This window comes from Acomys minous (genome assembly GCF_964271855.1).
Source record: "Acomys minous genome assembly, chromosome: 13".
NCBI lineage: Eukaryota > Metazoa > Chordata > Mammalia > Rodentia > Muridae > Acomys > Acomys minous.
In genome coordinates, this window is record NC_140495.1 from 105,101,946 (window position 1) to 105,125,636 (window position 23,691).

The 23,691-nt window shown below is 44.3% G+C and overlaps 1 protein-coding gene across 5 annotated transcripts in view; it reads left to right on the forward strand.

Annotated features, from left to right (window-relative positions):
• Positions 1-23,691, forward strand: part of HSF2BP (heat shock transcription factor 2 binding protein) — an 82,298-nt gene that overhangs the window by 53,794 nt on the left and 4,813 nt on the right. The window contains exon 8 of one of the 5 annotated variants that reach the window (XM_084752494.1): positions 21,123-21,198. The exons of the other annotated variants lie outside the window; for them this stretch is intronic. Within the exon in view, the coding sequence (XP_084608620.1) occupies positions 21,123-21,151 (29 nt within the window). The 3' untranslated portion in view covers positions 21,152-21,198. The remainder of the gene's footprint in view (positions 1-21,122; positions 21,199-23,691) is intronic. 5 annotated transcript variants of the gene reach the window in all.

Sequence of the window (23,691 nt, forward strand, 5' to 3'; positions counted from 1 at the left end):
GTTTATATCAGAAATCAAGAAAGTGAAAAATTAGTGAACTAAACTAATACCATAAGAACTTAAGAAATGGGGGACAGTGTAATATGGTTCATTGGGCAAAGGTGCTTGCCACCAAGCTTGAGGAAGCACGGAATGGAAGAAAATAAACACTTGCAAGTTGTTCTCTGATCTCCACAAGCATGTTGTGGCATGAGCCCTTCCAATGAATAAATGAATGTCATAAGAATTTTGATAACGAACTTAAGAAATTGAAATAAGTCAAAAGAAGCACAAAAGGAAAAGTAAAAGCAAAAGAAAGTGGATGGGCAGGTAGGTGGAAGACACCCAGAGGCCTACACACACCAGCAGCCACTGCAGTGTCCACGTGTGTAGTGGAGAGATGGGAGAGCCGGAGAAGCGGAAGTTTCTGTTGGTGCTCTACTCCATTTCTCTCCTTCATTCAGTCAGAGAATAAGGCACCAATATGAGGAGAGGTAGTACTGGAGATGCGAGGCTGGAGAGGAATAACCTCGTGAGAGTAGCCTGCCTGCCACCTGAGGCCACGGAGAAATCATGGCCCATGCTGCCACTGAAGGCCTCGTCTGGGTTTGTGGCCATGAAGCAGCAGGAACCTGTGTCCATGGCCATGGCTCTTATTATCACCAAAGGCCAGACATATATGCCTGGTTTGGGCTACCACCTGGGACTGTGTTGATGTCAAAGGGCTATGCAGAGCTGCCACCTCCCCCCCCCCCCCGCCCCCAGCCACCTATGGCGGGTGGGAGAGCTATCCTTGCCCCTTGCCTGCTGCAGTACTCAGGAGAGCAGGCAGTACACCTTGCCTGTGCAGCACAGTAGAGTTGGCCCCAGTGGTGTGGGTGCAGGTGAGCTGGCCCTGAGAATGTGAGAGCAAGAGACCTGGCCCTACCCTTTGCCAGCTGTAGCATGGGGTGAGTTAGCTGGGGCAGTGCTGGAGAGCTCTCCCTGGTAGGATTGGTGTGGGAGAGGCGGTGGGCTGACCAACTCGGCTACCATCCAGACCCAGATCCAGGGCTTTGAGTTGGCCACCCCAACATCTACCCTAATTATGATCTGTTGGGACACATGAAGGGGCAGGTCCTATGGATCCAGAGCTGCAGGATCTCCATGACACAGGACAACAACAGAATACTCGAGAGGAGTGTTGGTGAGAATCCAGTATGGTGTAGCGAAGGCCAGAGTCCTCAAACCAAACTAGAGACTCACTGAATGAACATTTGCAGGTAAAAAAATGTGGACAAAAGGGTGTAGTGAGTGGCACACTGGGACACACTACAACTTCCATGACAAGATTTTAGTTTTATTTTCTTTTTAAAGGGAGGTTACAAGGGCAGGGGGCAGATATGAAGGGATGGGGAGATGAGTGGGGTTGGGGTACATGATGTGAAATTCACAAAGAATAAATAAAAAACAAATTTTTTTAAAGTTTTTTTTCCAGGAAGTCTCAACAGCAGATCTGAAAGGAGTAGAAAGAATTGTCACATTTAAAGCTATTCATTATAGTGTCTAGTCTAAAGAGCAGAGAACTGGTCAAAACAAGACATGGGACATTATAATACATACTCACAAAGGAAAAAGGAAAGGAATCAGGTAGGAAAAAAATGCTTCCTGGGATGGAGAGACAACTCAGGGGTTAAGAGCCCTGACTGCTCTTTCACAGGACCTACCTTAATTCCCAGCATTCATCTGGTGGGTAATTAACTATCTATAACTCCAGTTCCAGGGACTCGAATGCCCTGTGAGGATTGATACTATCAACTTGACAGGTTCTAGAATGATCTAGGAGGCAAAACTGTGGGCATGACTCGGAATTTTTAGATTGAGACTCTGAGGGAATTTAGGCTAAATGTGGGCAGCATCGTTCATGTGGGCGAGAGATGGAGTAGAACACCATATTCACCTCGCTTGTCTCCTAAGCTTGGAGTGATGCATCTATTATCCCCATCTTCCCTGTGGTGAACTGTGTCCCCACAGAGAGCCCTTCCCCCCACACACTGCTCCTCACAGGAAGAAAACTTAAGAATTTAGAGTCCAGTAGCAATCTTTCTTTTTCTTTTTGTAAAGGGTGTGTCTGTATGATGTACGTTCGTGCTGTATGGAGGTGAGATAAGGGGGTGCCACAGTGTGTGTGGAGGTGGAGGACACTGCAGGAACTGACTCTCCTCTTCTGCCTTCCTCTGGGTTACAAGGTTACTCAGGTCTCCTGGCTTGCCAGCTGAGCCATCATCGAATTGTCTCCTGCCCTATCTATCTTAATAGTCTCAATAATGTGAGGCTGCCCGGAGTCCTGTTAACTGCAGAAATGGTTTGTAGAGCAAGGAGCTAAGTAACAGCTTGGCCTCTGAGAGTTCCAAGGCTGCTAGCAACTGGACTGCCACCTTCATCTGGAACATCTTCTTAGTCCTAAGGAAATCAGACCAATCAGTCTCATGGTTGTTCTTAAAAGAAAGCATGTGGAGTTAGAGGCAGACGATCTCAGTCAGCCTACAACACGACCTTCACTACCCTTCCTTCATGGTCTTCCCTCAATGGTGCCTCCTTCTAGTCTGCCTTTCTGTGTCCCCTGCTCCCTACTCAGCTGTGACCTCATGTCAGGGTTCCACCACTGTTATCCAACAAGCAGATTTCTTAGTCTTTGGAGGTTACATCAAGGCCAATATGACTGGAGTTTGGGATAGCTCAGGATCTACTTTTGTGCCTCACTTATTTTCTGAGGCCTCTTCTCATGTACATGTCCCAGGCTTCATGATGATATGGCAGTGCCACTCATAGCTTCTTGTGGGGAGCCTCTGCTCTGGTGGAGCACTTCAGTACCTAGGTGCCACAGCTCCACTATGCACTTCACCAGCCATCAGCCACAGGAATGTGGAAGAGAGCACTCAAAGCATGTTTTGGGTGCAAGAGGCCTGTGGCTTGTGAGACTTTGTGGTCTTCTTAGGTCACCATCTGTATCTGGGCAGCCTCTGGAGGAGCCATGATCTGCACCGAAGCTAATGCTGTGAGTAATTTAGCACACCTGGCTAATCAGCATACGTGAAGGGTTGAGCATAATATGCTACATTAGCATACCACAACAGCCATCAGAAGTATGTCTTAGCTTTAGTGGAATTAGGGCCTCTTTATTTGTTTTTAGTTTTTTTTTGGCATATACTCTAATTTATATTGGCATCTTTAGTTTCCAAATGTTAGGAGGTTCTCCTGCTAGCTTTCTGTTACTGATTTCTGATATGAGGCTGCTGTGGCCGAGAACATTCTCTGCATGATTATAGTCCTTCTAATTTGTCCAGACTTGTTTTATAGTTCAAAGTAGGGTCCATTCTGTAACTGTCGCTAGTACCCTCAAAGGAGAGGTATGCTCTGCTCATGTTGGGCTGGTGTTGTAAATTTTAATGCTTTCTTTTTAGTTAATGAAATGTTTTTGTTTTTTGTTTTTTAAATTTCTTGGCTGGTTTTCTCTCCACTTGCTCTACTATGATTGAGAGAGGAGTGTTGAAGTCATTTGACCATTATTTCTGTCCCACTTTGCCCTGTTCCTCTGAAACTCTGCAGCTAAAACCCCCTCCTCCCGATGTGTCTGTTGATGAGCTGACCTGTTGCCATTTCTGAATGCCCCTCCTTGTCCCTAATGGCAATGGCTGCTCTGCAGGCTGCTTTGATACTACTGCTGGACGTCATACCTGCTTCCCATCTCTGTACTTCCAGAATATCGTGTGCCTTAGTTACTTTCCTATTACCATGACAAAATCCCGTGACCATGGTATCTTATAAAAGAGGCATTTAATTTAGGGGCTCACAGTTCCATAGTCTTAGGGTCCATGGTCATCATGACAGGAAGCATGGAAACAGGCTAGGCATGGCACTGGAACAGTGCCTGAGAGCTTACATCCTGATCTGCAAGTTGGATGTAGAGAGAAAGAGTGAAGGCAAGGGCAAGACTGAGAGCAAGAGAGCAAGAGAAAGAGATCTGGGGGTGTTGTGGGCTTTTGTAATCTCAAAGCTGTGACACACCTACTCTAAGAAGGCCATACCTTCCTGTTCTTTCCAAGCAGTTCCACCAGCTGATGACTAAGTATGCAGATACATGAGCCTATGGGAGCCGCTCTCATTCAGCTCACCACACTGTCTGTGTTTAAAGTGTTCCTCATTTTGTAGTTGGGACTTGAATATTTATTTATTTGGTACTGAGTATTGAACCAGGGCCTGTACCACTCATTGTACATCCTCAAATCTTTATAGCATTTAAAGATTTGAATCAGTGTCTCATTAAGTTGTCTAGGCTGGTCTTGAACTTGTGATCATCCTATCTCAGCCTTCTAAGTATCTGGGATATAGGCTTGTGTTAGTAGGCTTGGCTTAATTTCTGCCTGTCCTGTTTTTTGTTCCTTACTCCATTAAATTCCTGTTTTCCCCTGGATTAATGTAGTAATGGTCAGGAGTAGTAATTCTTTGTCTCTCTTTTATTGGCTTTTTAGCTTTAGTTTTCCTCTGTTGCTGGTTTAGGAAATAAAATCTGTCTGTCTAATGCATTCTGTCCATATCTGATGCTCTTATGCCACATGGATAGCAAGGGACGTACAGGTGTGGACCTCTGTCCTGCTGCTGCTCTTCTCAGCCTGTCCTAGTTCCTTTTCCTGTGTTCCTGTGATAAAGTACTCTGACAGAAGCAACCTAAGGGGAAAAGTTCATCCTGTCTATGGTTGAAGGAGTCCGGTGTGGCAGGAAGTCAAAGCAGTAGGAGCTTGAAGCAGTCCTCTCCTTGCATGCACTGTGAAGAAGCAGGCAGCCACAGTCAGGACAAGGAACACAGCAGCCAGAAGCATCCCAAAGGCCTCTGCCCACAGAATCCCTCCTGGTGCCTCACATCCTCTTCCCAGCATGAGCCATCAAACTGTGTGCAGCGCCAAGAGAACCTTCTCCTTTTTCCTATTAGGAAGCCAACTCAGAGAATAGGAACACCTCCTTCTCTGCCCTGCCCATCCAGGAGGCACTGTTTTTTGGTCCTCTTCCCTCTGCCTGAGCTTGTGTGTTTCTCTGTGCCAGGCTGAATTCATTAGTGAAACTTTCTAATGCGAAGTGTAAAATTTACATGCTGCCTCCACTTTAGTAGGCAGCACACCATTCTGAAAGCTCTGTGCCTGTGCCTTTTCTGCCCACTTTAATGTGTCTTGCATGTATTGGAGTGGGACTCAGGCTCTACGCTGCTTCAGAGGAAAGCCACCTGCCACAACAGTGTGTGTGGAAGAGCAGCTTGTCTCTTTGCCTACTTGGCTAAGTAGCACCTCTTCCGCTGCCTTCCGTGTGATCTGCTAACTGCAGTATCACTTGAAAAGTGCAGATTTTGTGAGAGGCAAGTGAGGAATCTGTTGCTAGAGTGTGATACAGAGAAGACAGCATTGCTTGTGGGGCAAGTCAAGAGGCTGCATTCCATCATAAGATGGTTTTGATTTATTCTAAAGTGTGAGGAATAGTGTTGTTTTGGATTTGGGAAAGAAAACATTAAAAATATAAAGTAGTTGGTGGTGTGGTTTTACCAGTGTGTCTCCTAAGTGTCTGAGTGATTTGCTTTGTTATCTTCCCAGGCCTTCACTCCCAATCCTTGAAGCCGCTCACTAGGAAGCCTTTCCACATGCTCTTAGTCCCTATTTCTTGGAGGAATGGCATTCTGATACCTTGGAAGTTGCTGGCTTGTTGAGAGATCTGGCACTCTGAGTCATGGTTCTTTGGTCTCCCACAGAATACAGTGATAGTCTCCATTGCTTTACCAGCTCTGTGATGAGTCTTGCTGTGAGTGGTCAGCCCACCTATTACTGCAGTATTCTAATCGAGCAAAACTGAGCTTTTCCTGCAAGAACTCATATCCAGGTAGGGAAGTTTGACAGTAGACAAACAGACAATGTTTGTAGTGCAGTGACCAGATGAAATAGAGCGGGCTAGGAAGTGACATGTGAGGCTGCTTCTCTTGGTGTTTGAACAAGCCATGCAGAGAGCTATAAACTAAGCAGTAGTATAGGTGGGCAGTGAGAGTACCTGAGTAACTGTGATCAATTTATGAGTGACTGTAGGCCAGTGAGACTACAGGGGCCAGTGTCAGGAGAGGTGACAAGAGGGACTGATGGGGCCAGATCACCTGTGAAGACTCAGGAAATATTTGAACAGAGGCGGCCTTGGCCAGAGCTGGTTCTGGCTCCTGTGGGTGAGCTAAGAGGAGTCATGGGGACCTTGTAGGGTGAGTGAACCCATGCAGCCTAGGGCAGGTTGTGGTAGTGGTCCCGAAGAAGGAAGAGAGTTTAGTCAGGATGGTTTTCAGTCTGCATGTCTGGGCTAGGGGTAGTGCTGTTGTGAGGAGAAGGCAAGAACCAGGAGTTCAGGTTGGCTCATTTAAGTCCAAGACACCTGCTAGCTGTTCCCAGCTGTCCACAGCTGGATTTAGGAGCTGAAAGGTAGGAAGGCACTGGCTACAGAAGGTAGAACTTTGTGAATCACTATGATACAGAAAGGTCTTATAGCCAGTCAGCAGATCACACAGCAGAGGGTGTAGGGAGAGGCTAGAGATGGCGCCTGGGGCCTGCCACATCCTCAGTACGGTTTCTCTTTCATAAACTCTCAGCTGAGACAAGGTTTTTGTTATGGCTTGAATACAAATTGTTCCCCAAAGCATTTTCCTGCAAATATCAATTTTCTTTATGGATAAATAAAATTCTACTGTATCTGATACTTTATTTAAATGTTTTTGTTGTATTTATTTATTTACATACATGCATGTACATGTATGGACATGGTGCATATGTGGAGTGAGAGGACAATTTATGTGAGTTGTTTTTCTCCTTTTACTATGTGGATCAAACTCAGGTCTTCAGGCTTGAGGGATGTGCTTTTACTCACTGAGACAGCTTGCTGGTCTCATGTACCACATTTTCATTATCCATTCAGCAGCTGTTAGACATGTGGCTGATTCCATTTCTTTGTGATTGTGAATAAAGCAGCAACAAACACGTGTGTGTAAGCATCCCTGTAGGAGGATCTAGCGTCCTTTGACTATGGCTCTAGGCCAGGAGTGGCAGAGCCAGGCTTTATGGAAGCTCTGCTGTTGAGGAGCTCTCACATGGTTTCCACAATGGCTGTGTAGGTTACATTCCCACCAATACTGAATGAGGATTCTACTTTCCCCACACCCTCCAGCATGGCTGTCGTTTGTGTTGTTGATGATTGCTAAAACAATTAGTTTTGGTTGGTTCGTGAACATGGGTTTTCTTGTAACATAGTAGCTCCCTTTCAGAGTTGAGGTTTCAGGCTGTTTTGAGCTGTCTGACATGGTGCCAGGGCATCAAGTGCTCTTAACTCCTGAGCTATCTCTGTAGCCCCGGGAGTAGTCCTTTGTATTGCTTTTCCTTGGAATAGCACATTCTCCTTGGCATGTGAGGGCCATCGGCGAGAAATGGAAGATTCTTTTCTGTGTCTTTGTGTGCTTGGACAGAGTTTTCCTGCAATGAGGACATGGCAGATGAGGTTCTTCACCACAGTAGGCAGAGAGGCAGTAAGAGGGGTGTTGGGATATGCCAAGACAAGATAGAACCCGTTGTCTTCTACTCATGTGGTGTTGGTGACGGTAGTGACCAAAACAGCACCATCCTTATCAGAGTTTTGTGTTTTTGGTAGACATCTCATTGCTGTGGATACTTTTGTGTAAGATCCTACTGTTAACCATGCTAAAATCGCACCACAATTTCACAGTTGTCAGTACTCTCCTGTCATATGTGTTCTGTTCTAGATTGCTGGCTCACGTTCTCTGCCCCACGCTCTGCCCTCACATTCCCACACGATTTAGACAGTGGAAATACCAACAGGGAATCTTTCCCCTGTGGGACAGAGGTGCATTGAGATCCAGGGGTGTGGTCTTCTTAAACACTCCAAAGGACTATGGAGAGAATAGTCCCGCAAATACAGGGGAAAGGGGATCAACACACACTGAGGAACCAAAGGAAACACACACAAGCAAAAGTTACTTCATACTTCAATTGTTTAAGCTTTTATAGTAAAGGAGTGTGTTTTGTTTTGTATTCTGAGTGTTACCATAGAGACATAAAGTATTTCTCCCTAAGGCTCATGTATTAAAGGCTTGGTTCCCAGCTGGCTACACTATTTTGGGAGCTTCTGGAAATTTTAGGAGGTGAGTATAAGTGGAGAAAGTATCTCTAGGGCTGGGTTTCTAGGAACTATATCTTGTCCCTAAATTTAGGGAATTAGGAACCATGTGCTCACACTGCATCACCACAGGCACAGTCCATAAATTAGGGACCAAAATTATGAGCAAAAATCCCTTCCATTAGTTCGTTCTTTCAAGCATTTTAACCACAGCTACAGAAAAATGAAAGTTGGTGCTGGAGGTGGAAGCTTTGTTGAAATAAACCTAATCTATGTGTCTTAGCCTTTGGAACTGGCGTGCAAGAGGGTGAAGACTTTCAGAGATGAAGCTAGAGAGGGAATAGGATGCTGCAACCAGAGCTCAGAGGACCAGCATATCCACAGGGATGCTGAGTGCAGAGACCTGTGCTCAGAGGCTTCCAACAGAGTGAAGACTGTATTGGGGATTGGACCCGATGCCGTCCATGTTCCTTGTGGTAGGGAATTTGTCTATGTATTGTTCATACCTTAAGACTTAGGGTAAGCTGAGTTCACAGGTGACAGAGTAATTAATTTGCTGAAGTTCCAAAGCAGCCAGATTGTGGCCACATCTTTGCTGGCTGCTCTTATCCAGGTCGACAGTGAGAATTAGGAGTAAAGAGAAAGGGGAAAGATTTGAGAAGCATTTGGCCAGAAAATCAAATTTAAAGCTGAGGCCAAAGTGAATTAAGAGTGTTGTTGAAGAGATTATTCTCCTTCAAAAAGTTCCATTTCACAGGGACAATAGGATGATGACTTGAGGGCGTCTCAGGAGTTGGCTTGGCCTCAACTGTGGTAGGCTTAAAAGCACGAAAGAGTGAATTCACTTGAGATTTCCCCTCTAGAAGACAGTGCCCCTGATGCCTCTGGAGTATCATCTAGGAAAGTGTTTTCTCCCAGCCACTCAGGCACTCAGAGGCTGCTACAGCTGTGGTTCAGAGGGGCATGGCTGCCACTTGAGCAGTGGCAGACTTGATGCTGACGTTTCAGGCGTGCAGAATGCTAGAGTTATGGGCTCATGGAGGTATCATCTGGTTCAGAGGAAAACCCGGGACTCCGGGCAATATGTAGCACAGTTGGAATCCTCACAGGAAGCTCATGAAAGGATGGGGTAAAGCTGGACATGAAATGGAGACCTTAAGAAACTAGAGATGCCAGGGAGTGAAACGTGTGTGAAGGAAAGCTGCAAGTAATGAGGTGAGCCAGCCCTCAGGAGAGACTGTGTAGGCTTGTGAATGGCAAAACCATAGGGTTGTGCCTACCCAAGATTTCTGGGGTCCATATTACATCATCACTTGCTCTAGATGATAGATATGGAAGCCACAGGACTTAACAGTTACCCTTTGGTTTCAGTCTTTGGTCAGTCCCTCCTTTCTATACATTCTTCCTCCTCATCCAGAATAGGGAGGTTCATTTGGTGCCGTTGCATCTTGGGAGTGTGCTGAGTTTGTCTTGAGTCTCAGAGCACGTTAAACAGGATTAGAACTGTAAGACCTTCGGGCTTTTTAGAGATGGACTGAAGGTATTTTGTGTGTGATGGACATGGGCCTTTTGGATGTCAAGGGCAGAATCATAGCATGTGAAATGGCTTTCTGAAGAGCTCAGATGTTAAAAGAACAGAGCCTGTTTTGGGAGCTTCTAGAAACTTCAAGAGGTGTGGCCCAGCTGGAAGTGTAACTTATTGTCTGCTTGTTAACCCTAATTAAAGCATTTTACCATTTTTGCCTGAGGTTCTCTCACTGGCATTTCCAAACTTTATCCATGTTATAATGTGGGTCAGTGCTTTATTCCTTTTTATGGCTACATAATATCTACAGTATGGATTTCCAGCATTTATCCATTCATCATCTGATGGACACTCGGGTCATTTGCCAGGAGCCATGCTGTCCTGAGTGTGCCTACACAAGTTTTTGTGTTAACTAGTCATTCTTTTAGAGTGGGCCTTCCGGCCGTGAACTCAATTCTCCCTAAGCATCTCTCAAGTCTCCTGAGCATGACTAGAGTTTCCCTTCATATTAAAAGCTTGTTCCCCTGGAGACAGGTCTCTAGAACTGACAGTTCTCTTTTGTTCAAAGCGTGGGCAGTGTGGCATCACTTCCTCTGAGAAGCCGGTGTCACTACTTACGGGTCATTTTTCTCTTGTTGTATTCAGCATAGACTCCTGAGGTTTGGCTATGTTATGTATCATACTATGCTTTCATTAGGTTTTCTGGCAGCCGGCCTTTTGCTTGCTCATCAGGTACATGTTCTGTCAGTGTTTCTCAGCTGTTTTCAGCCCTCCTCAGTTTCCTCTCCTAGACTACAGTGATGTGAACATTTTGTCTCACCAGTTTCCTTTATGTTTCTCTTTCTAACTCACACTGACGAGTTTCCATTGTCCTGTCTCCCCCTGCCTGCCCCTTCATGATCTTTAATTTGCTTATCTGTTGCCACCCTGCAGATGTGAACTACCACATCCAGCTTTTTATGTGTGCTCTGGCAATCAAACTTGGACTGTCAGGCCTGCCTGGCTAGCACTCTACTCTACCCACTGAGTTGTCTCCCTGGCCCTCACTAATTTTTCTTTATCTATTCCTTTTATTCTCTTGCTACACACCTTTTAAAGTTAATGTATTTTCAGTTCCAACTTCTCCTTGTGTTATTCTGTATACCTTCTGTTTATTTGTTGAAATTATTTTTAAAACTTTACACCTTTGTTCATTGAAGAACTTTGACAGTGGCTGCTTTAAAACTATCGCATTGGCCTGTAACTACACTGAAATACCTGGGGTGGCCAATTTGTAAAGAAAAAAAATGCTTGTTTTGGTTCATGGGCTTGAGGTTCAATGTCATAACAGCTCTGTTCATATTCTGGTGAGGGACCCCTGAGCTGCATCATAGTGTGGTAGAGAACTCAGGGCTGTGTGTATCTTTATGTCTTCTCATGAAGCTGCCAGGGTTCAGTCACTGGACTCCATCCTAATGACTGAACCGCTTCCCAAAGGCCTTACCTCTAAAAGCCACCAATAGATTGTCTACACTTTAATACTACTAACTTATGACAGGTGTTTAGATTCTCACATGAGTTCTGGGAGAGGGGGCAAGGCCTCTGTTGACCCTTGTGAAACATCAGTGTCCTCTCTATGAGTGACAGCTAGTGATTCTTTGTCATTCCCATTGCCTCGCCTGTCTCTGGGCCCCAGGCTTTTGTGATTAGGACTGAGTTCTGTATTACTCTTCTAGCCACATAGTTTGATATTTTCCATCCCTGATCTGGCTCCCCTCAAATATTGTCATAGTGACTGAGCTCTTACGGTGTCTTCACGTATGGGTTCCTTTCTCTGGGAATCTAGGTCACAGAGTTTTCTTCAGCCTTCTGGAGGCTAGCTGAGGAAGGCTCTGTCCAGAGAACTGGTCACAAGAAAGGCCTCCTCAGCAGTGAGGGAGCTTTCTGGACAGTTCCCCTAGCTTGAGGGACCTCAGGGAGTCTGTGTCCCTTCCAGTGGGAGAAGAGAGTCAGGTAACCAACAGGAAAGTGAGAGCTCCCACCCTAGACCTCTGGGGTTTTAAACCAAGGGTATCTGAATTGTAGCAGCCACACCCAGGACATCTCCTGGGCTTGTCTCCAGGAGATTTATTATTTTAATAAAATTTTCCATATACATTTATTTTATTATACATGCATAATACAAACTGCATACAGCAGGGAGAACCATGTGACAATCATGAATTCTATAAATGTTATATTCATAGTGATTTGGCTATTTGTATTTGTCAAACTTGAAGTAAACATCTTTTCTATCTTGTTGGGTCTAAATTTCTGAATGAAATTCAGAATCTATCATATCTCATCTCTATTGGCTTAATCCTTTATCTTGATATAAAAAGATCTTAACCCCTAACCAACTGAACTTGACTGTGAAACTGAAGACTAGGGCAGCTTTGATATGTGTTTCTTCAAAGAGCCAGCTTTTGACACCTTTTGGCCTAGGGTCTGGACTGTTACCAGCAGGGGGAGCAGGCATCTCCTCCGCGTGTAGACAAAGGCCCACAATCATGAGGTTACTCCTGTTGGCTGCACCCTTGGCTATGCTTATCCCATGACTTAAGTTGTATTTATCCTTTGTAGGAGTCCATACAAGTGCCCTCCTTAGCGTGCCTAGTGTAGTGAGGGTGTAGTGAAACCACCAAAAGCTAGACCACTCTATAGGTAGAAAGAAAGGTTTACTGGGGAAATCAAACTTTCAGGGCTATCTCAAGGTGGGAGGAAAACAGCCCAAAACTGGGATAAGCCTTGCCAGTTTTAAAGGGACAGGTAGCAGTTGGGGGAGGTGTGCGAGCCAGAACTGCCTGGGAATTAGAGTAAGGGGAGGTGTAGGTCAGAACAGCCTGGAAACTAGTTTGGGGGCTAACTGGTTACAGGCTTCCTTGTTTCAGTTCATCAGGAAGTAGATGCCCTTGCCAGAGGCAGTTGGCCATAAGGGGCAGGTAAGGGAAGTGATAGCTTTCCCCAACAAACAGAAACTGCTTTACAAGGTTTCTGAGGAATGTTGAGTTCAGGCTTTTGTTTACCCACTAGCAGTTCTTCCGGTTACCTGGTCAGAGTCCAGCCTGAGCCGAGCCCAGACTGTCACTCAGGACAGTGTCCGCAGCACAGCCGTTTGGGGGCTGCTGTGGACCCAACAGTAGTTGTTTGTTCATCCTGCAATTTCTTTATAGTTATGTTGCAGCAACCTTGTCACAGAAAGGAGTTTTGTTACTTACAGGGTGAACAAGCATTGCTCTAGGTGTTGCGCATACAGAGCCCTGGAAGACAGCTAAAGTCCTGCTCCCATGAAGCCTTCAATCTGGTGGGCAGAGAGAAGGAGTGATGTGCCCTGAACACGAACTCCCCCATGGTCCCTGGCTGCTGCTGCTGCTATTTTAAGAGGGTCTGGGAATTTTGGTGGAAAGGCCTAGCTAGCAAAAGTAGGTTGCAAAGGTAGTTCCTTGGGAGTGTCTTGTCCTTGGCCTTTAACCCTTTCTCTGCTCCCTATCCACCATGAAGCAGAAAAGCCCTTCCACCACATCAACCTGAGGCTCTGCCCAAGCACATGAACCCATACAACCGTGGACTGCACTTTCCAAAACCAAGAGTCAAAATGAATCTTTCTTCAATTTGGTTCTGTTAGATATTTTGTCACAGAGAAAAGCCCTATAGTAAGTTTAGAGAATGAAGACAGATTGGTTGGCGACTGAGTAAGGTGATATGAAATTTGATTCATTCTTGGAGTTTCCATCTCTGTTTAAATCCATGTATTTTCAACTTTTTTAAAAACTGAGAATCTGTCATGGTCTGTACATAGTTTATAAGCTGAAGCCCTGGTCTGAGAGGGTCACTGAACTTGGAGACAGGGTCTTTCAGAGGTAACTGAATTAATGAGGTCACTGAGGTAGTCCTTTATGCAGTCTAACTGCTGACCTTATAAGAAGAGAACAAACATAGGCACACAGAAGGATGGCCATATGAGGACACGGGAAAGATGCTGGCTGCATGCTAAGGAGAGGCCTGAGGAACAGTCATCTGCTGGCACTTGACTCTGACTTCAGCCTCCAGGACTGTGATGGATAACTTTCTTTTGTTTACACCTTCTTCACTGTGGTGTTGCTGTGGCAGCGGAGCTGCCCTGAGCTTATTAATCAGCTGTGTATTCCCTGTGTGTGTCTGCATCTGTTTCCAATGTTTCGTCTCTCTTCACACCTCCTCCTCCTCTTTTTAAGGATGTGTTTTTATTTTATCTGTTATATTTGTTTTATTTTATGTACATCTGTTTGCCTCCTGCATACAGGCCAGAAGAGGGCACCTGATTCTCTGGTGCTGGAGCTGCAGGTGGTTGTGAGCTCCCATGTGAGTGCCGGAAACTGAATCCAGGTCCTGTCCTCTGCAGGAGCAGCAAGTGGTCTTAATGGCTGAGCCATATCTCCAGCCTCTTATTTTTCTGCTTAATGTGTCCTGTAAACTTTTAGTTGAAAACTGGGTTAACCAAAGTAACAGATGAATGCTCCTGAATAGTGACATTTTATTTGAGACTAGCAAAGGATTGCACTGGGAACAGGTGTGTCCTAGTAAACTGTGGCATATTAAAGAGCATGAGGTAAGGGGAAGTTTTCAACAGTAAAGTGAAGATTACATCAGATCTTGTGAAACAATACTCCTTGGCTACAAGGATCAATAAAATGACGACAATCCAAGGTTCAGCATACTGCTGGCAGGCTGTCCCTGTAGAAGTACTTTCTGGGCAAGGCTACAGTGACCTCATTGCAGAGCTGGTCCCTGCAGCCTGTCGTGAATGGCTCTTGATGTTAGGCATACCATCATGAGGACCCTTCCTTCATGCCATGCAAGCCTCTTTGCTTAATTAGGCTTGGGATTGATAGCGCAACACAGTACTCCATTTTGATTCTGGCAGCTTTTGAATGGGGCATGTTTTGTTGGGTAACAGGAACTGAGGGAAATAGGCCTTTAACTGAGATTTTCTGTTAATCTAGCTGGGATTTGGGTTGTGTCTAATGTCAGGGATTTTGGGTTTTTTTCCCCTGTTGCCCTTTGGGGCTCCTGGGACTTCTTCCTGAGATGAGATCTGTGTCTGGCAGTTCTCTCAGCTGTAGACCCCCATTACTATGCCATATAGTTGCTGTTGCTGTGAGGTATGGTGTGGGGGAAGAGCAGTGATGCTCTGTCAGAAGGCAAAATCTCAGTCTTAGTGGCATGTGACCTTGGGTTGTAAATGTCACTATTGTTTCTCCTCTCGTGAGTTGGGTGCCCTGTCCTCAGGCGTGACTGGGCCCTGGAATCTCCTGAGAACCAGCTTTGCTATGGAGAGCACCCAGGGCTGCTACATGGTAGGGTCTTCCTTTCTCCCTGCCACAGCTTCTAGGTCACCGTGGGCGTGCACGATTTGAAGACATGGGTGTGGTCACCTAAGGAGAAAAGGGGAGGAGGACATTGGGACAGGTGCAAGTGCATGGAAGAGGACCAATGAGGACCAATGGAACAGGTCTTCCCGATCGTCTTCCAGGGGCTGGGGGTTAGCTATGTCAGAGTACTGAATAAGAACTGAGCAGTTACAATATAGAGATCGATGGTGACCTTGAGAGGTGCCACCTCAAGGTCTGGAGAGATGGCAGTGTGACTGGAAGATAGGAGCAGTATGAGGCAAAGCAGGAATGGGAGCAATGGCAGCCAGTCCCTAGAGTATTCTAGATGGAAGCAAAAGGCGGGCTTGGTCTGGATGTGAACTGAGGCTATGGAGGATGTTTCTTCACCATTCCCTCTGTTCTCTGGAGTTGGGAAGCACAAGCTTCAGGCTGCTGCTGGGACAGATTATGTTCTTAGGTGCACCTTGGACATGGCCAGTAATCCCAAAGGAAGACTGTCCACCTGTGCCCTGAGAGCCTGGCCACTGGAAATCCTGAGGGCAACAAGTGTCATTGCAGTTGAAACAAACAGCCTTATCTCAGATGAGAGGGAAGGCCTGCTGGGTTCCTTCAGGACATTTTTAATCATTAAACATATTGAATGGTTGAAAAAGAGCCATAAACTATTACTAATGTGTGGACAAGGATGATTATTTTTTTTAGCGATTGTGAAGAATTTTTATTAACCATACATTGCATATTCCCAAATTAATTTGCATGGGATTTGGAGTATGAACTCTAATATATAGAATATATACATAGAAATACTATTCTCATTAAATTAATCCATATTTTATTTAAAAGCTTTGTACAAATTCATTTATTAATTTCATCTTAGAGCCTTGCTGATCCTTCTCAAATGCCTTGTGGACACTGTGGCTTGTTCCTTATGGGTGCTGGGAATAATCTACTCAGGATTCCCCATGACAGCCTTGCTAGGAAACTTCTGATATCTCAGCATTGCTTGTTGACTCCTGGTAACAAAGGAAGAAAGGCTTCTATCAGCCTGCCATCCCAGAACAGCCATAGCTTGATTCAGATTAACTTGCAGCTTTTGCACTATTATGGCTGCTATTATTCAGACCAGAATCTTAACTTATTTCCTTTTCTTCCAGTTTATTTTGGCTAATCATCATCATCATCATCATCTTCTTCTTCTTCTTCTTCTTCCTCCTCCTCTTCTTCTTCCTCCTCCTCCCCCTCCTCCCCCTCCTCCCCCTCCTCCCCCTTCTCTTCTTCCTCTTCCTCCTCCTCCTCCTCCTTCTTCTCCTTCTCCTTCTTCTGATGTGTTCTTACATGTATACACAGCTGTCTGTGAGGAGGCTAGGGATCAACCTTAAGTTAAGACAGGGTTTCTCTCTGGAACCTGTAGCCCAGAGATCCTCCTGTCTCTAGCTCCCTAGTGCTGGAATTACAGGTACGTGCTATCAGGCCTGGCTCATTTAGTCTGGTTTCCTACATGTTTATCACCTATTTAACCTTAAGTTCTCCCCATTATTCAAGTCTCCTCTGAAGATGTTTCTTTATCCCAAGTGTGCCCGTAGTTTCCTGCTCCCAAGGCAGGCTCCGCTCACAGTCTTGTGTTGCTTCTGCTGTGCACAGATTTCTCTTCCTCCTCCTCTCTGACTCCTCTTTCTTGGTTTGTCGGCTTGTTTTGGTGGAGCATGCACTCTGGTAGTTTTGGAGAATGAGTGTATGAGAGAGCAGAGGAGATGCTTTGTGTCTGAGATGTTTTTGTTTTCCTTTATCTCTGGGCATAGATTCCAGGGTGAAGACATCATTTCATTATGTTCTAACATCCTGTGCTGCAGAGAAGTTTTGGCATTTTTGTTGTTGTTGTTTCATTTTGTTTTTGTTTTCTGAGACAGGTCTTACTATGTAGTCTTTGTACCTGATCTGTTTTCAGAAACTTGTATAATCTTCTCTGTTTTGTTATTGTTAATAAAAAAATTAAGTTAGTGAGAAAGTTGTGGCTTACATTATGGCATCTTCATATGCTGTGCTGTTGTACTTTGTTCTAATTTATCTCATCCACTGTGTTTCACTTTCTGAACTATATTTTCTGCATCTTTTATCAGTTTTTCTGAAAACTAAACGTACTCTTTCTGTTGGCAAATGCATACCCTTCACTTCTGAGAGGCTTCTCTCAGTTGCCGAATCACAGCGCAGCGGTGACTAGTTCTCTCGCTTTGCCGTAGCTGTTCTTTGGAGGCCAGACTCCCTGTCCCAGCCTTTGTCTGTCTGTCTGTCTGGTAGCACTGCTTACGAGCGCTCCTCGACTCCATTCCCCGTACTTCCTGTTGGAGCTGTTACTACTGTGATCATGCTTTCATTTGTAAAGTTTCTGGGCTGGAAGCTTCTGATTCTGTCTCAGCGGATGGCCGGACTTTGTCCCCTCCAGGAATGCGGGGATCGCTCAGGAAGGACTCTTCTTGCAGCAGGTCTCTCCTTTGCCCTCCACTCAGCCAGGAAGGGCAGGAAGGAGAGCTGGCCCAGGGCCCAGTAGCTGCTGCTGTTTTATTTTATAAAAGAAGGTTGATTGCATTGTAATCCCCATAAAGACAATCTTTGGCTTGTCAGCTTCTGGATTCTTTAACCCTCTTATTTCCAGGCTAACCCCTTGGTAGTTCCCTTTTGTCTTAAGAATTGTGAATCTAGGGTCTGTCAGTAGAGCCACAAGACCTGACTTTCTTTTTAATTGCCTGGACTCTTGCAATCTCTTCCCTTTCCAATAAGCTCAAGAATGGCGTGTTGATTTTTGAAAACGTACTTATTTAATGTGCATGGGTGGGTGTCTACATGTGTGTGGACCATGTGTGTGCCTGGTCCCTGCAGAGGCTAGACGAGTGTGTTGGAGTCCATGGAACTGGGTGTATAGACGTTGTGAGCCACCATATGGGTTCTGGGAATTGAACCCAGGTCCTCGGGAAGAGCAACCAATGTTCTTTACTGCTGAGCTATCTCCCTAGCCATGGTTTGTTGATGTTTCAAACATGTTTATTGGGATTTTGGTTGGAATTACATTGAGTCTGTAAGCAAAGGTGAAGAGGTTTGACATCGTAAGCTTCTTGAGACATCTTATCCATAAATGTTATTATGGCCTAGATCTTAAGTGTGCTGGAGGCTTGGTCCTCAGTGAATGGAACTACGAGGAAATGAAGGAAACTGAGGAGATAAGGCCTAGTTGGCAGAAGTGGATCCCTTCAGGGAGCTTGATTTTAAAGAGGACTATGGAACTTTGCCCCCTTCCTCTTCCTCCCTGTATTTCCTGCCCAGTGTGAGGTGAGCTGCTTCTCCTACCATGCACTGTTACTGTGAAGTACTAGCTCATTATAGGCCCTGAAGCAACAGGATCAAGCAGCCAATGAGCCTTGTGTGAGTTTCTGCTGAGCAGAAAGCTAGTGCCATGTGGGTCTTAACTTTACAAGCTTCCAAACAGTCTATACATCCTTTTTGTTTAAATCTTATAACCTTTTTGTCATCTTTAGTGGTCTTTTACATTTTTTACTTACAATTTTTTGTCAATATGTGGATAAAACTATTCTTTATGTGCTGATCTTGTAATCCTGAAACCTTGTGACTCAGTTCCAGTGGCCTTTTGCACATTCTTTGAGATGGTCTGTACAGGCAGTCATCACACTGTGTGGAAACACACAGGTCTAGTTCTTTCTTTCAATCTGTATGTCTCTGTATTGCAGGAGCTAAAGTCTCAGATATAATTTGGATGGACGTTGTAAGGATGATGTTCTTGCATCATAGAGAAGCATTTGTTCCACTATTTTATGTGATCATGGCCACCTGGTGTTTGTAGATGTTCTCAGTATGGTTCAGAATATTTCATTCTGTTCTTCACTTGCTGAGAATTTTTATAATATTATATTTACCAAAGGATTTGTCAGCATCTAGTTGAAAAATAAACATTCCATAGTCTGTGTTATGATAAGAGATATTGGCATAATTTACAAATGTTGAACTCATTTAGTATTCCTATAATGCAAATGCATATTAGTTTTAAAGTATTGTCTTTATATGTTCTTCGATATGATTTGCCAATATTTTGTTCAGGATTCTCACAAAAGATGTGGCTATGTTATTTTCTCATAAAATGTTTGTGTAGTGTGGGTATCAGAGAATTCTGGCCTCATTTAGAAAGTTGAGATTTGTTCTTTCTTTCTATTTTTTGGAAATCTTTTTGAGAGAGAGAGAGAGAGAGAGAGAGAGAGAGAGAGAGAGAGAGGAGAAGAGAAGAGAGAGAGTGTGTATGTGTGGTTTGTGCACAAGAGTTCAGTGTTGACAAAGGTCAGAGGGTGTTGGGTTGTTGCAGGTGATTGTGAGCCTCATGATGTGGGTGCTGAGAATGGAACTTGAGGTCTCTCGAAAAGCATCAAACCCTATTAACTGCTGAGCCATCTCTCCAGCTCCATCCATATATGTAGAATTACTTTTTCTTCTTTTAAAATGTGTGATAGAACTTACAAATGAAGACATCTGGGTCTGGGTTGTTATTCATTATTTGAACATTCTTAACTTCAAATCAATTTCCTTAGTAGATGTAGAACTAATTTAGGTTATTCAACCTAAAGAAAAATTAGTGAACTTTGAAAGTGCATTCATCTGAGTTTTAAAATTATGGACATAAATTGTTCACATCCCTTATTGTTTTTTCACTATCTGTAGGATTCGTAACTAAAGGCACTTTCTTATTTTTGATATTTCTTATTTCTGACCTCTCCCCCTCTCCATTAGTCTTCACTAGAGTTTCACTAGTTTTAGGGCCGGTTTCTGCTTTTGTTGAATTTTCCTCCTGAATCAGCCTTACTTATTTATCTTGTTGTTGTTCATTTGGTAGCCTTTGAGACAAGGAACTAATTGTGTATCTTAAGTTACCCTGGAATTTGAGGCAGCTTTGCCTGGAACTCACAGTGGTCCTCCTGCCTTAGCGTTGCAGTTGCAGACACTGAGGTACCGTGCCCAGCATTTTATTCACAACCGTACTGATCTCTGCACATATCTTGATTATTTTTTCTTGTGCGTGTTTTGGTTTAGCTTTTTCCCCTCCGTTTTTAAGGGTTAAATCAAAGATAATTAGAAATGGTTCTATGTTTGATGCTTATACTTAAAAGTATAGTGTTGGAGATTTTAAGGATGCCTTTATGTTCTTGGTTACAGAACTCAGTTTCTTTCCAGCGTATTGCCCATGATCACAGAACATACTTAGGAGTCATTAAATTTTTTTTGAGATTTGTTCTGTGGCCCTGAACACAGTTACTATTGGTGCTGTCCCATAGGTCCCAGGGAAGAATGTCTTATGTTAGTCATCTAAATGGCTGGGAATATAGAATGGTAACATTGTTTAGAAATTCTATCTCTTGCCAGGCATGGTGATTAGCGCCTTGAATCCCAGTACTCAGGAGGCAGAGACAGGAGGATCTCTGAGGTCGGGGCCAGTCTGGTCTACAGAGTGAGTTCCAGGGCAGCCAGGGCTTTCTACCTTATTATTCATTTTGTTTCATTTTTTAAAAAAAAGCAGTAATATGAATAGTGTTAAAGTCCCAGCTCTGACTGTGGATGTTGATTTCCCTGGGCCCTCTGCCCTACTGCCTGTCTCTGCACTCTCTGTTGTGAAGTACATACATATCCCAGACTGTTTCAGCTCTGCTCGCGTTGATCTCTTAGTTATTCTGTGCCCCTCTTCATTCCTCATACTTTTTCTTCTGAAATACAAATAAAAGACTATAATAGTAACAGCTTTTGTTTTTAAACATAGCTTTTTTATAGTTAGTGTTTATATGACATAATTTTTTCTTGGTTTCTGTTTCTTGTTTTTGTTTTTCTTCTGTGTAGCCTTGGCTGTCCTGGACTTAATTTGTAGACCAGGCTGGCCTCAAATTCACAGAGATCTGCCTCCCTCTACCTTCCCGAGGGCTGGGATTACAGGTGTGCCACTGCGGCCGGCTTATATGACATAATTTTGTTACTTAAACATTTTATATTATTTTTTGAGACAGGCTCTCATCATTTACCCAAGCTGGACTAGGACTTGTGCCAGTCGCACCTCAGTCTTCTCAGAGCTGTTGTTTAAAGGTGAGGCCCCAGCTCTTTTGACTCTTCTGTTCTTCTCTAGGAAGCACCTAGAGACTTGCTTCCACATGCGGCATGTTCTCTGTTTCTTGTGCTTATGCAGTTTCTTTTCTTAATTTAATTTAATCTTATTTTATTAATTTATTCAGATTACAACTCAATTGTTATCCCATCACTTGTATCCTCCCACTCCTCCCTCCCTCCTGCTTTCACCCTATTCCCTTCCCCTAGGTCTATGACCAAGGGGGACCTCCTCCTCCACTACATGGTCATAGGCTATCAAGTCTCATCTTGGTAGCCTGCTTATTCTTTCTTTGAGTGCCATTAGGCCTCCCCACCAAGGGGAGGTGGTCAAATATGGGGCACCAGAGTTCATGGCAGAGTCAGTCCCCACTTTCCACATAACTATGGAGAATGTCTTATCCATTGGCTAGATCAAAGCAGGGGTTCAACGTTTACTACTTGTATTGTCCTTGGTTAGTGCAATAGTTTGAGCAGAACCCCTGGGCCCAGGTCCACCTGTCACGATGTTCTTCTTGTAGGTTTCTAGGATCCTCTGGGTCCTTCTATTTCCCCATCTCCCAGTGGGATATCCTCACATCTGTCCCAATCTCCTGGTTAGTGAAGACTTTCATGGGACATACCTTTTGGGCTAGTGTCCAATTATAAGTGAGTATATACCATGTGAGTCTTCCTGCTTCTGGGTTAACTCACTCAGTATGATCATTTCTAGTTCCATCCATTTGTCCACAAATTTCGGGATTTCCTTGTTTTTAATAGCTGAGTAGTATTCCATAGTGTAAATGTACCACAGTTTCTTTATCCATTCTTCAACTGAGGGACACTTAGGCTTTTTCCAGTTCCTGCTATTATGAATAAGGCTGCTATGAACATGGTTGAGCTATGTCCTTTTTGTGTGGTGGAGCATTTTCTGGGTATATTTTAAGGAGTGGAATAGCTGGGTCTTGAGGAAGCCCTATTCCCAGTTTTCTGAGAAAGCACCAGATAGATTTCCAAAGTAGTTGTACAAGTTTGCATTCCCACCAGCAATGAAGGAGTGTTCCTTTTTCTCCACATCCTCGACAGCGTGTGGTGTCACTTGAGTTTTTGATCTTAGTCATTCTGATGGGTATAAGATGGAATCTCAGAGTCGTTTTCATTTGCATTTCTCTGATGACTAAGGAGGTTGAGTATTACTAATCATTGAACATTTCTTCAAGTGTTTCTCAGCCATTCAATATTCCTCTGTTGAGAATTCTCTGTTTAGTTCCATGCCCCATTTCTCAATTGGGTTATTTGGTTTGGTGGTGTTTAATTTCTTGAGTCCTTTATATAGTTTGGATATTAGACCTTTGTCAGATGTTGGGTTGGTGAAAATTTTTTCCCAATCTGTGGCTGTTGCTTTGTTTTGTTGACAGTGTCTCCTGCCTTACAGAAGCTTCTCAGCCTCATGAGGTCCCATATATTAATTGTTGACCTTAAGGCCTGGGCTGTTGGTGTTCTGTTCAGGAAGTTGTCTCCTGTGCCAATGTGTTCCAGGCTCTTCCCCATCTTTCCTTCTAACCGATTTAGTGTCTCTGGTTTTATGTTGAGGTCTTTAATCCACTTGGACTTGAGTTTTGTGCATGGTGACAAATATGGGTCTAATTGCATTTTTCTACATGTAGACATCCAGTTAGACCAGCTTGCTTACCTGTATGTGCAGTGCCTATGGAGGCCATAAGGGGGCATCTTGCCCCATACTGTTCTCTTAATGTAACTATTAGCTCATCAATTAAGAATATGATGTACTGCTCTTGCAGAAAAACCTGAGTTCAGTTCCCACTACTCACACCAGGTGGCTCATAACAGCCTTTAACTGCTGCTCCAGGGCTTCTGACACCCCTTTCTTGTCTATATGGGCACCTGTGCACATATGGCATACATATATACATAAAAATAAAATCTTACACACACACACACACACAACTTCATGCTCACAAACAATGTCCAATCTTAAAAGAGAGAGAGATCATTACGAGTCAGTACTGTCAGTACAAGCCAGGTGGGGTGGCATGCACACCTTTAATCCCAGCACTTGGGAGGCAGAGGCAGGTAGATCACTGTAAATTTGAGGCCAGCCTGGTCTACAAAGGGAGTCCAGGACAGCTAGGGCTCTGTTATACAGAGAGACCCTGTCTCAAAAAGCATAACAAAACAACAACAACAAGAAGAATCATTACAGGAGATACCTATTGAAATACAGAAAGAAGGAAGGAACCTTGGACAATTGATGACACCTGGGGCAGAGACAGTCTTCAGATGTAGCCTCTGATAGGTTGCCATGTCCCAGGGGATGATGGAACCACATCTGCACATACTGACGGCACTAAGTGGACTTAGTGAGTTTAAAAAAGAGCACATGAGGTTGGGAGGAAAGGTGCTGATGGCAGGGTATGGGAAGAATAGAAGGGGAGGGAGTTGGGGATAGACTTGGTCAAAACCTCTATGAGAAAT